General features: G+C 29.8%; 1 protein-coding gene across 1 annotated transcript in view; it reads left to right on the top strand.

Moving 5' to 3' along the window:
• LOC133659241 (dachshund homolog 1-like) overlaps nucleotides 1-7387 on the top strand; it is a 478649-nt gene extending 471262 nt beyond the window's left edge. Inside the window, exons 7-10 of the mRNA XM_062061974.1 lie at nucleotides 3856-4028; nucleotides 6939-7083; nucleotides 7174-7305; nucleotides 7374-7387. Coding sequence (XP_061917958.1) covers nucleotides 3856-4028; nucleotides 6939-7083; nucleotides 7174-7305; nucleotides 7374-7387 — 464 coding nt within the window. The remainder of the gene's footprint in view (nucleotides 1-3855; nucleotides 4029-6938; nucleotides 7084-7173; nucleotides 7306-7373) is intronic.
• Nucleotides 7388-12683: the final 5296 nt, after the last annotated feature.

Consider the following 12683-nt stretch of genomic DNA (forward strand, 5'->3'; position numbering starts at 1 on the left):
ATGTTTTAATTTTTTTTTAGACATGTATCTCGTGCGCACGAGAAACTTTTTATAAAGTTATAAAAAAAATAAAAATAAAATTTGAATGTTTTAATTTTTTTTTAGACATGTATCTCGTGCGCACGAGAAACTTTTTATAAAGTTATAAAAAAAATAAAAAATAAAATTTGAATGTTTTAATTTTTTTTTAGACATGTATCTCGTGCGCACGAGAAACTTTTTATAAAGTTATAAAAAAATTTAAAAAAAATTGAATTTTTTTACTTTTTATTTTTTTAGACATGTATCTCGTGCGCAAGAGAAATTATTAAAAAATATATAATTTTTTATTTAGTGGGACATCTCAACGCTTCAGGCAGTGAATCTCAAACTGTTGTACGCCAAAGAGTCGCTTAATTAAATATTCAAACACAGCGTTACTGTTCAAAGTGTGTGGAATGTCAATGGGGCCCAAAAATATTAACACTTGTCAAATAATGTCAATCATTTTGCAACGCAGTCTGCGGAAAATGATGGAAAGCGCCACTCTACCTACGACTGACGCTGTGGTCAAAGTCGGAATTGCCACAAAACACATGTTGGCGGCAATTGGTCACGTCACATGTGTCAGGTAAACCGTGACGAATGAGGCCATACTGTAGTAAGTCTAGACCCCCTCATTGTACTAAAAATAAGTGGTAATTGATATACAAGGTGCTGCTTGAAATTGTGCGATAATACTCGACTTCCGAGGGCGCGCCGCCTTCTTTCTTATGGAAATGGAGAGAGGAGTTCTTTCACTTCCAAGCCGTGTCCTTCCCTTTCGAGGCGTCTCCATGCGGGTTTCCTCGCACCCGTTTGGCCCACTGATGTTCAGTCAGGGGAAGGAAAAAAAAAACCCGAAGGGTTGCTGCTGTTGTTTGTTTTTTATTACTTTGAACACGTCCGCCAAGTGAGAGGGAGAAGAAGGAAAAAAAATCTCAATCAGATCCGATGATGTTTTCTTGAAAGCGGGCGCAGGACTAGCGCGTTTTGATCCCCGCCGCTCAAAGTCCCACATGGCGGCACGGACGACGCCCGCGCCTAACTTTGACCTTCCGTCTGCACTTTGAAACTACGTTTTTAGTTGTGGTAAAAAAATAAGTAAAAATGTAGTTACAAGCTAGCTTACCTTTGATGGTAGGTGCGTGTTTTTTATTTTTATTTTATTCTTTCTTTACTCTTATACGATTTTTAGTTGTGGTAAAAAATAAGGTAAAAATTTAGTAACAAGCTAGCTTAACTTTGATCAACCATCAAAGTTAAGCTAGCTTGTTACTAAATTTTTACCTTATTTTTTACCACAACTAAAAATCGTATAAGAGTTTAAAAAATTAAAAATAAAAAAACACGCACCTACCATCAAAGTTAAGCTAGCTTGTTACTAAATTTTTACCTTATTTTTTTACCACAACTTTAGTTTTTTTTTTATTTTATTTTTTTAACTCTTATTTTTTTTTTATACCACAACTAAAAATTCATTTTTTGTATTTGTTTTTTTTAACTCTTATTTTTTTTTACCACAGCTAAAAATCGTATAAGTAAAAATTTAATAACAAGCTAGCTTAACTTTGATGGTAGGTGCGTGTTTTGTTTTTTTTTTGTTTGTTTTTTTAACTCTTATACGATATTTAGTTGTGGTAAAAAATAAGTAAAAATGTAGTTACAAGCCATCTTAACTTGGATGGTAGGTGCGTGTTTTGTTTTTTGTTTTTTTAACTCTTATACGATTTTTAGTTGTGGTAAAAAAAATAAGGTAAAAATGTAGTAACAAGCTAGCTTAACTTTGATGGTAGGGTTTGTTTGTTTTTTTTAATTATTTTTTTTTAACTCTTATTTTTTTTTACCACAACTAAAAATCGTATAAGTAAAAATTTAATAAAAAGCTAGCTTAACTTTGATGGTAGGTGCGTGTTTTTTTGTTTGTTTTTTAAACTCTTATACGATTTTTAGTTGTGGTAAAAAATAAGGTAAAAATGTAGTAACAAGCTAGCTTAACTTTAAAGGTAGGTGCGTGTTTTTTTGTTTGTTTGTTTTTTGGGTTTTTTAACTCTTATACGATTTTTTTGTTGTAATAAAAATATGTTAAAATTTAATAACAAGCTAGCTTAACTTTGATGGTAGGTGCGTGTTTTTTTGTTTTTTTTTGTTTTTAAACTCTTGTACGATTTTTATTTGTGGTTAAAAAAAAAAATAAGTAAAAATGTATATACAAGCTATCTTAACTTTGATGGTAGTGCGTTTTTCATTTATTTAAAAAAAAAAAAGTAAACTCTTATACGATTTTTAGTTGTGGTAAATAAATAAGTAAAAATATAGTAACACGCTAGCTTAACTTTGATGGTAGGTGCGTGTTTTTGTTTTGTTTTGTTTTTTTAAACTCTTATATGATTTTTATTTGTGGTAAAAAAAAACCAAGTAAAAATATAGTTACAAGCTAGCTTAACTTTGATGGTGGGTGCGTGTTTTTAATTTTTTAATTTTATTTTTTTAACTCTTATACGATTTTTAGGTGGGGTAAAAAAAATAAGGTAAAAATGTAGTAACAAGCAAGCTTAACTTTGATGGTAGGGTTTAAAAAATGTTTTATTTTTTTTTTAACTCTTATATACGATTTTTAGTTGTGGAAAAAAAAAGTAAAAATGTAGTAAAAAGCTAGCTTAACTTTGAAGGTAGGTGCGTGGTTTTTTTTTGTTTTTTTTTACTCTTATACGATTTTTATTTGTGGTAAAAAAAAATAGGTAAAAATATAGTTACAAGCTAGCTTAACTCTGATGGTAGGTGCATGTTTTTAATTTTATTTTTTTAACTCTTATACGATTTTTAGTTGCGATAAAAATATGTTAAAATGTAATATCAAGCTAGCTTAACTTTGATGGTAGGTGCTTGTTCTTTTTGTGTGTTTTTTCTAAACTTTTATACGATTTTTTTGTTGTAATAAAAATACGTTAAAATGTAATAACAAGCTAGCTTAACTTTGATGGTAGGTGCGTGTTTATTTTATTTTTATAATTTTTTTTAACTCTTATACGATTTTTAGTTGTGATAAAAATATGTTAAAATGTAATAACAAGCTAGCTTAACTTTGATGGTAGGTGCGTGTTTTTTTTAACTCTTATACAATTTGTAGTTGTGATAAAAATCCATGAAAATGTAATATGTTTGGTCAAAGCCACCCCGCACCCTCATGCTTCCCCTCCTCAGCCGTGTCTTTATTAGGCTCTCTTTGCCGTTTAAACGTCTTCAATTCCCCCCAATTAGGCGTCCGTCGGCAGACTGCAATTGAATTATTTAAAAGATTTGATAGCGTCTGATGGAATAATGTGTGTTAATGCATGAAAGGGCCAGAAAAGGCTTTTTATTATGCCGACTGAAAGTCCATTTCTGGCTCTCTTTCGGCTGATATAATTAGCCGTGTTTGTGGCGCTTTAACGAGTCATTGGCGGCTTTCAAGGTTTTTTCATATTTAAATATTGAGACCATTTCCATAATATCACAGCGTAATTGATTCCTTTTTATTGCTGAGTAAACTTTGCTCTGTGAACCATTGTGTGTATAGTTTTTAATCCCCCCTTTCTTTATTATTATTGCGTTCTATTATTAACGTGCCGCCGTAAAACATTTATGCGTGTTATGTTAACATGGAGAATGATTCCCCTCCAGTAGATGTAAAGCTTTACTGTTATTGGACTTTTTAAGGGGGATATCTCAAGGGTGGGAGCCGCTAAATCGGCGAATTAACGGCGTCTCTTCGCCGAGTTCCCGAAGTTTGTCCCCTCTCGGCCGTCATACGCGTCGTTGACTAACCAACGACCTCTCGCTCCTTCTTTTGCGCAGGCCTGGAGCTCCCCTTCATGATGATGCCCCACCCCCTGATCCCCGTCAGCCTGCCGCCGGCCTCCGTCACCATGGCGATGAGCCAGATGAACCACCTCAGCACCATCGCCAACATGGCCGCCGCCGCCCACAGCCAGAGCCTGCCCTCGAGGATGGTCACCTCTGTCATCAAGGTATCTTCCGATGCAGAATGCACCTCCGCCAAGGTTATAGTTGCATCGCTAACGCGAGCGGTTCAGTGCAGCAGCTTGACAAAAACAAGCAGACAAAATACAGAAACTGTGAGCTGGATTTTTTTTTTTTTTTTTTTTTTCAACTCTTATACGATATTTAGTTGTAGTAAAAATGTAGTAACAAGCTATCTTAACTTTGATGGTAGGTGCATGGTTTTTTCTTTGTTTTTTTTAAACTCTTATACGATTTTTAGTTGTGGTAAAAAAAAGTAACAATGTACTTACAAGCTAGCTTAACTTTGATGGTATGTGCGTTTTTTTTATTTAATTTTTTTACTCTTATAAGATTTTTAGTTGTGGTAAAAAAATAAGTAAACTGATGGTAGGTGTGTGTTTTTTATTTTTATTTTTATTTTTTGAAATTCTCATACGATTTTTAGTTGTGGTAAAAAAAATAAGTAAAAATCTAGTAACAAGCTAGCTTAACTTTGATGGTAGGTGCATGTTTTATTTATTTTTATTTAATTTATTTTTTCTAACTCTTATACGATTTTTAGTTGTGGTAAAAAAAAATAAGTAAAAATGTAGTAACAAGCTAGCTTAACTTTGATGGTAGGTGCGCTTTTTTTTAAATGTATTTATTTTTTTAACTCTTATACGATTTTTAGTTGTGGTAAAAAAATAAGTAAACGTTGATAGTAGGTGCGTTTTTTTTTTTTTGTTTTTTTTTTTATTCTTATACGATTTGTAGTTGTGGTAAAAAAAATAAGTAAAAATGTAGTTACAAGCTAGCTTAACTTTGATGGTAGGTGCGTGTTTTTTATTTTAATTTTTTTATTCTTATACAATTTTTAGTTGTGGTAAAAAAAAATAAGTAAAAATGTAATAACAAGCTAGCTTAACTTTGATGGTAGGTGCGCTTTTTTTAAAATGTATTTATTTTTTTAAGTCTTATACGATTTTTAGTTGTGGTAAAAAAATAAGTAAACGTTGATAGTAGGTGCGTTTTTTTTGTTTTTGTTTTTTTTATTCTTATACGATTTGTAGTTGTGGTAAAAATAAGTAAAAATGTAGTTACAAGCTAGCTTAACTTTGATGGTAGGTGCGTGTTTTTTTTGTTTTTATTTTATTCTTATACAATTTTTAGTTGTGGTAAAAAAAATAAGTAAAAGTTTAGTAACAAGCTAGCTTAACTTTGATGGTAGGTGCGTTTTTATTTTTTTATTTTTTTTAACTCTTATACAATATTTAGTTGTGGTAAAAAAAAAAGTAAAAATGTAGTAACAAGCTAGTTTAACTTTGATAGTAGGTGCATGTTTTTGGTTTTGTTTTGTTTTTTTTAAATCTTATACGATATTTAGTTGTTGTAAAAAAATAAGTAAAAGTGTAGATACAAGCTAGCTTAACTTTGATGTTAGGTGCGTGTTTTTTTTGTTTGTTTGTTTGTTTTTTTTACTCTTATACGATTTTTAGTTGTGGTAAAAAATATAAGTAAAAATGTAGTTACAAGCTAGCTTAACTTTGATGGTAGGTGCGTGTTTTTTATTTGTATTTATTTTTTTATTCTTATACGATTTTTAGTTGTGGTAAAAAAAAATAAGTAAAAATGTAGTAACAAACTAGCTTAACTTTGATTAATTGGTGCGTTTTTGTTTTTTTTTGTTTTTTATTCTTATACGATTTTTAGTTGTGGTAAAAAAAAATTAAAATGTAGTAACAAGCTAGCTTAACTTTGATGGTAGGTGTGTGTTTTTTATTTTTATTTTTTTAACTCTTATACTATTTTTAGTTGTAATAAAAATATGTTAAAATGTAAAAACAAGCTAGCTTAACTTTGATGGTAGGTGTGTGTTTTTTATTTTTATTTTTTTAACTCTTATACTATTTTTAGTTGTAATAAAAATGCGTTAAAATGTAAAAACAAGCTAGCTTAACTTTGATGGTAGGTGCGTGTTTTTTATTTGTATTTATTTTTTTATTCTTATACGATTTTTAGTTGTGGTAAAAAAAAATAAGTAAAAATGTAGTAACAAGCTAGCTTAACTTTGATTAATTGGTGCATTTTTTTTTTGTTTTGTTTTTTATTCTTATACGATTTTTAGTTGTGGTAAAAAAAAAATTAAAATGTAGTAACAAGCTAGCTTAACTTTGATGGCAGGTGTGTGTTTTTTATTTTTATTTTTATTTTTTTAACTCTTATACTATTTTTAGTTGTAATAAAACTACGTTAAAATGTAAAAACAAGCTAGCTTAACTTTGATTAATTGGTGCGTTTTTTTTTTGTTTTGTTTTTTATTCTTATACGATTTTTAGTTGTGGTAAAAAAAAATTAAAATGTAGTAACAAGCTAGCTTAACTTTGATGGTAGGTGTGTGTTTTTTATTTTTATTTTTATTTTTTTAACTCTTATACTATTTTTAGTTGTAATAAAAATACGTTAAAATGTAAAAACAAGCTAGCTTAACTTTGATGGTAGGTGCGTGTCGGCGATTTGTTTGCTTTCAAAGTGCTGACTTAGCGTAATTTCCGGAGTAATTTCCTTACATTGTCATGGTACATTGACAATCATTGGTACTTTAACTTTACATGTTGCAAAAAAACAGCATATTGTGATGTCAATTTTATATTTTGCTGTAATTGCTAATGTTTGGTCACACTACATGTTTAAAAAACGCTTTGATTGGCGAGGTTTTGTCCGACCTTCGTGGTTCAATTGCTAAAAAACAACAACCTCAGTTGCCTCTCAAAGTGTCAAAACAAATCCTGCTAGTGAACTAAGGTGAAAAAGTAGCATGCTGGGTGGAGACTTCTTAATTAATGCCTGATTGTGGACTTCAAAAATACTGTCGCAAATATGAGCCTAAACTGGATGTTTATATTTTGGATGGTGTGTTGGTGTTGTGGCTGCAGGGTATGCAGGAGCGGATCCCGGACAGTCCCTCCCCCGCCCCGTCCTTGGAGGACCACAGGAGGTCCGGCAGCCACCCGTCGTCCCACCGCAGCAGCAGCGTGTCCAGCTCGCCGGCCCACACAGAAAGCTCCTCGGACAGAATACGTACGTCGACTTCACCACTTTAGCCATTTTGATGTCATTTCTTATAAAAAAATGACCCTGTCCGTCCCGCATGGTTGTTGTGGTCCTCAGCGCCACACCACAACGGCCTGTCCATGAACCAGGTCCTACTGGGCTTGTCCCCCAACATGCCGCCCGGGCCTAAGGAGGGAGACCTGGCGCACGACATGAGCCACGAGCTGAAAAGGATGCACGCTGAAAAAGGTCAGTTTGAGTTATATTGTAAAACTTTCAAAGACATCCATTTTTCCTTCATATTTGCCATAAATCAGGGGTGTCAAAGTAGCGGGATGAGTTTGCTAAGTATAAAAATGAACCTGAAATTTTCAAACGGAATAAACTGCTGTTCTAAATGTGTCCACTAGATGTCGCAATAGCAATTGTTTGTAGATGATGCTACATATGTACAAAATAAAGCACATGATGTTAGTACACCGGTCGAGGAAAATGAGCAAACTACATAAATAACATCCTGTCATTTGATTTTGATATCATTTTTTTATCTTGATCAATTTAAAATGAACACCAAGGAGTTGACTGATGAACTTTATCACGTCATTTATTCAGAAAATATAAATAACGACGCAACATGTAAGTGTAAAAAAAAAAACAACATTATGATTTGTACACTTCCAGAATGTGCTTGTTCTATTTTTAAACAAAGAAAACAATCTAAAGTTGTCTTTAATTTGAAGTTATCGATACGACACGAGAGCCAAGCGTGCAGGTTTAACAAAGTTGTATTAATGTTTTTAATAGAGATGTCCGATAATATCGGCCTGCCGATACTATCGGCCGATATATGCGTTAAAATGTAATATCGGAAATTATCGGTATCGGTTTTTTTATTATCGGTATCGTTTTTTTGTGGGTTTTTTTTAATTAAATCAACATAAAAAACACAAGATACACTTACAATTAGTGCACCAAGCCAAAAAACCTCCCTCCCCCATTCACACTCATTCACACAAAAGTGTTGTTTCTTTCTGTTATTAATATTCTGCTTCCTACATTATATATCAATATATATCAATACAGTCTGCAAGGGATACAGTCCGTAAGCACACATGATTGTGCGTGCTGCTGCTCCACTAATAGTACTAACCATTTTAAGAAGGGACTAAAAAGCCACCTTTTTAGCACAGCTTTTATCTCATTTCTCTGCCTTCTTGTTTTTAAATGCACTGCTTGCTTATCTGTTTTTTTAACCAGTGCTTTCAGGCTCTTATTTCTACTTTATCTATGTTTCTGTTTTATCTAGTGTGTGTCATGATTCATTTCTATTTAAATTTTTTATAATATATTCTTACTTTCTATTTTTATTTTTAATACTTTGTAGCACTTTGAGATGTTAACAAATGTAAAGTGCGTAACAAATGCAATTCATTATTATTATTATTATTATTATTAACCTTTAACAGTTAATTTTACTAATTTTCATTCATTACTAGTTTCTATGTAACTGTTTTTATATTGTTGTACTTTCTTTTTTATTCAAGAAAATGTTTTTAGTTTATTTATCTTATTTTACTATTTTTTTTAAAAAGTACCTTATCTTCAAATTAGGCACAATAATGTGTTAATTCCACGACTGCATATATCGGTTGATATCGGTATCGGTAATTAAAGAGTTGGACAATATCGGAATATCGGATATCTGCAAAAAGCCATTATCGGACATCCCTAGTTTTTAAGCAAGATTTTTCCAAATGTTTTTCGGCATGTCGCGACGTTGCCGTCACTCCCAATCCTCTCCCCGGCCGCTTACTGTTAAAGACAACAGATGATTTAGATTAACACGTACCACCCGTGAAATCTAATCACCTGCCAGCTGTGTCTCGCCGTCAGCACGTCAGCCCCGCTGGTGCTCGTCCTCAGTATCCATGGACAGCGGCGGTGACTTTTGCTCCTACAGGCAGCAAAATGAGTTTGACACCCCTGCCATAAATGCTCCAATACAGTATAAAAATATGTATGTATAATTATAATAATATAATATATTATTTATATACATTTATAATATATTTATTATTAATTAAAAATAAATAAAAATTCTTATGTCATTTTACTTTATGCAATAATATTTCATATAATAATGTAAATAATAATATAGTGAAATAAAATAATTAATGATCAAGGATGTTGAATTTGATAAATCTTTATTCAACTGCAAAATGAATCTAATGCTGCATGCCAGGTGGAACACATTGGCAGTCGCAGCTGTGGCTGTAGGCAACCTCTTGATTTTTTTTTTTTTTTCAGCTGCATTTATTTGTCTACCTCGGCATGCACTTTAAATGTTGCTACTCAGATGTCTGTGTGACAATCATGCATGTTACACTTGTTTCTATTATTGCTGACTGAGCAGTTTGCTCCATATCGCTATGACAACAATGGTTCTGTTGTCGCTGTGTGTGCAATACACTTGTTCGTAAAAAAAATAATTACAAAAATGTTTTTAGCCAAGATAACTTCAGCTATGTGTAAAGGCAAAATGGATCTTCTTTTTTTTTTTTTGGAGGGGATTATTATGTTCTCACTGTCCAGCGCTTACAAAGGTAGCGCTTCAGGCTAATTGCTGGATCGGAAGAGGTCAAGAAGTTTGGTCAAATTGACCCGTAACGTGACCTTTTGGGAGGAAAATGAAAGGTGGGGAAATTAATGTGAAAATGGATTAAAAAGGAAGGCAAAAGGTTATATTAAAAGGTTTAATCTCCATGCCATTAGGAAGGCAACGTAAAAGGCGGTTATTTTTGGACTTTTGTTAGATTGTTAGCAGGATTATGCAAAAATGACTTCCGAGGTGTTAATGAAAAATAATAGAGTTTTAGCGCATCGGTCAAAAAGAAGCCATGTTGGTGTAAGTCTGTAGAGGTGTTGCTTTTTAGGGATCTTTATTAGTTTGTCATTTAATAATGTCTCAATTTCAGACGTATGCAAAAAGTTGGTATTAATGATCCAAATTAGGGCCATATGGTTCATTCTGTTGTTATTATTTTATCAAGTTGTTATTATCTTATTCTTGTTTAATATATATTATATTATTTATTTGTAGTTAACATTTTTTATTCTATTTTTTGGAAATTTATTTGTAAAATTCTCGTTTGAATGTTTCATTACAATTCTTTTTTTTTTTAACAGTTTTTATCTCAGTTTAATTTCTCTTTAATATTTTTCATTCATTTTGTCAATTCATTTTCCATACTAATTCTTTATTGTTTCTATTGAATTTTGTTTTAGTTTTTTTCACTTTTTTTATATTTTCTTTATTATTTAAAATGTCATTCAATTTAATTTAAAAAAATATTTTCATCATTCTTGCCCGTTTCACTTTTTCATTACAGTACTATATTATTTGTGTAACATTATGTATGTTAATTTTATTTATGTATTCAACAGTTCTTTTTGAATTTCTGTTCGATTACCTTTTTCATACATTTTTAAAAACACTATTATTATTAGTTACTTATTAGCTTTATTCAGTAACTAATAATAATAGTGTTTTTAAAAAGGTATGAAAAAAATAAGGTAATAGAACAGAAATTCAAAAAGAACTGTTGAATACATAAATAAATTTCTGTTCGATTACCTTTTTCATACATTTTTAAAAACACTATTATTATTAGTTACTTATTAGTTTTATTCAGTAACTAATAATAATAGTGTTTTTAAAAATGAATGAAAAAAATAAGGTATTATAACAGAAATTCAAAAAGAACTGTTGAATACATAAATAAATTAACATAAATAATGTTACACAAATAATATAGTACTGTAATGAAAAAACCAAACAAGCAAGAATGATGAAAATATTTTTTTAAATTAAATTGAATGAAATTGAAAATAATAAAGAAAATATAAAAAAAGTGAAAAAAACTAAAACAAAATTCAATAGAAACAATAAAGAATTAGTATGGAAAATGAATTGACAAAATGAACGAAAAATATTAAAGACAAATTAAACTGAGATAAAAACTGTTTAAAAAAAAAAGAATTGGAATGAAACATTCAAACGGGAATATTACAAATCAATTTCCAAAAAAATTGAATAAAAAATGTTAACTACAAATATATAATATATATTAAACAATAATAAGATAATAACAACTTGATACAATAATGTGTGTGTATATATATATATATATATATATATATATATATATATATATATATATATATATATATATATATATATATATATATATGTGTGTGTATATCTATATATATATGTATATATATATATATATATATATATATATATATATATATATATATATATATATATACACATATATGTATGTATATATATACATATATATATGTATATATATATATATATATACGTGTATGTCAATATATATATATATATATATATATATATATATGATATACACACATATATATATATATGATATACACACATATATATATATATTTACATACACGTATATATATATATATATATATATATATATATATATATATATATATATATATATATATATATATATATATATATATATATATATATATATATATATATATATATATATATATATATATACATGTATATGTTTAGTTTTTTTTCTTTTGTTTTGTTTTATTTATTGTTTTTGTATCCTTTTATTCTTTTTAAATAAATCTGTGGGAATGTATTTAGTCCTTATAATTAATGCAGGATTGACACTAGTCTGGGCTGTCATGTTCCATTGGGATGACTGAATAATGTTCAAGAGATGAATTCCATGTCTTGAATTAATATTGGTATTAATTGCGTTCAGGAGTTTTCATTCTATTGCTTCACTCCTTGAAACGTCTTCAAATAATAGAATTCTGTATTCTCTGTTGGTTTATGAAGGGAGCAGCCGAGGTTGTGGTGTTGAGCAGTGGGTGATACAGGGTGGAGCGAGGTGATAATGATATTAGACCCACTGTGGAAATCATTGGGCTTCTTGCTCCCTGTTGGATAGGCTGACGTGAAAATCACTATTAGCCTTTCACTCACAGGGTGGGAAGCAGTGAATGGGAATAATTAGCAGGAGCATGAACACAATTTATGGGTCACAAAACTCAAACTGTGTGTGTGTAACAGATTGTCCTCATATTGCAGTGATTTAAATCTTATTACTCAACTTGCTATTACTTTCTTTCATTATGCCCCAATTTGACTACCAAGCAATATCAGTAAAAAAAATCAAAAGTGAATAAAATCCAAACAGGCTTTCTGGATATCATTTCTAATATATAGAAATATTAATGTGGAAAGTCACACAATAACCAACTTTCAAAAACAGATAGTACATGAATATATACAAATGTTAGACTACTTCAATATTAAAAATAATAATAATAATAATAACAATAAAATGGAACAAATATTTTTACAAAATTTTTTTTTTATTGGATTGGAATAATTTACGTTTAAAAAAAAAGTAAATAAGAATGCTGCCTTTTGCACTGCAGGGGTGTATAGTTTTATAATACAGTATAAAAATATGTATGTATAATTATAATAATAAAATATATTATTTATATACATTTATAATATATTTATTATTAATTAAAAATAAATAAGTAAAAAG

Source organism: Entelurus aequoreus, linkage group LG10 (assembly GCF_033978785.1).
Source record: "Entelurus aequoreus isolate RoL-2023_Sb linkage group LG10, RoL_Eaeq_v1.1, whole genome shotgun sequence".
In the NCBI taxonomy this organism is placed as follows: domain Eukaryota; kingdom Metazoa; phylum Chordata; class Actinopteri; order Syngnathiformes; family Syngnathidae; genus Entelurus; species Entelurus aequoreus.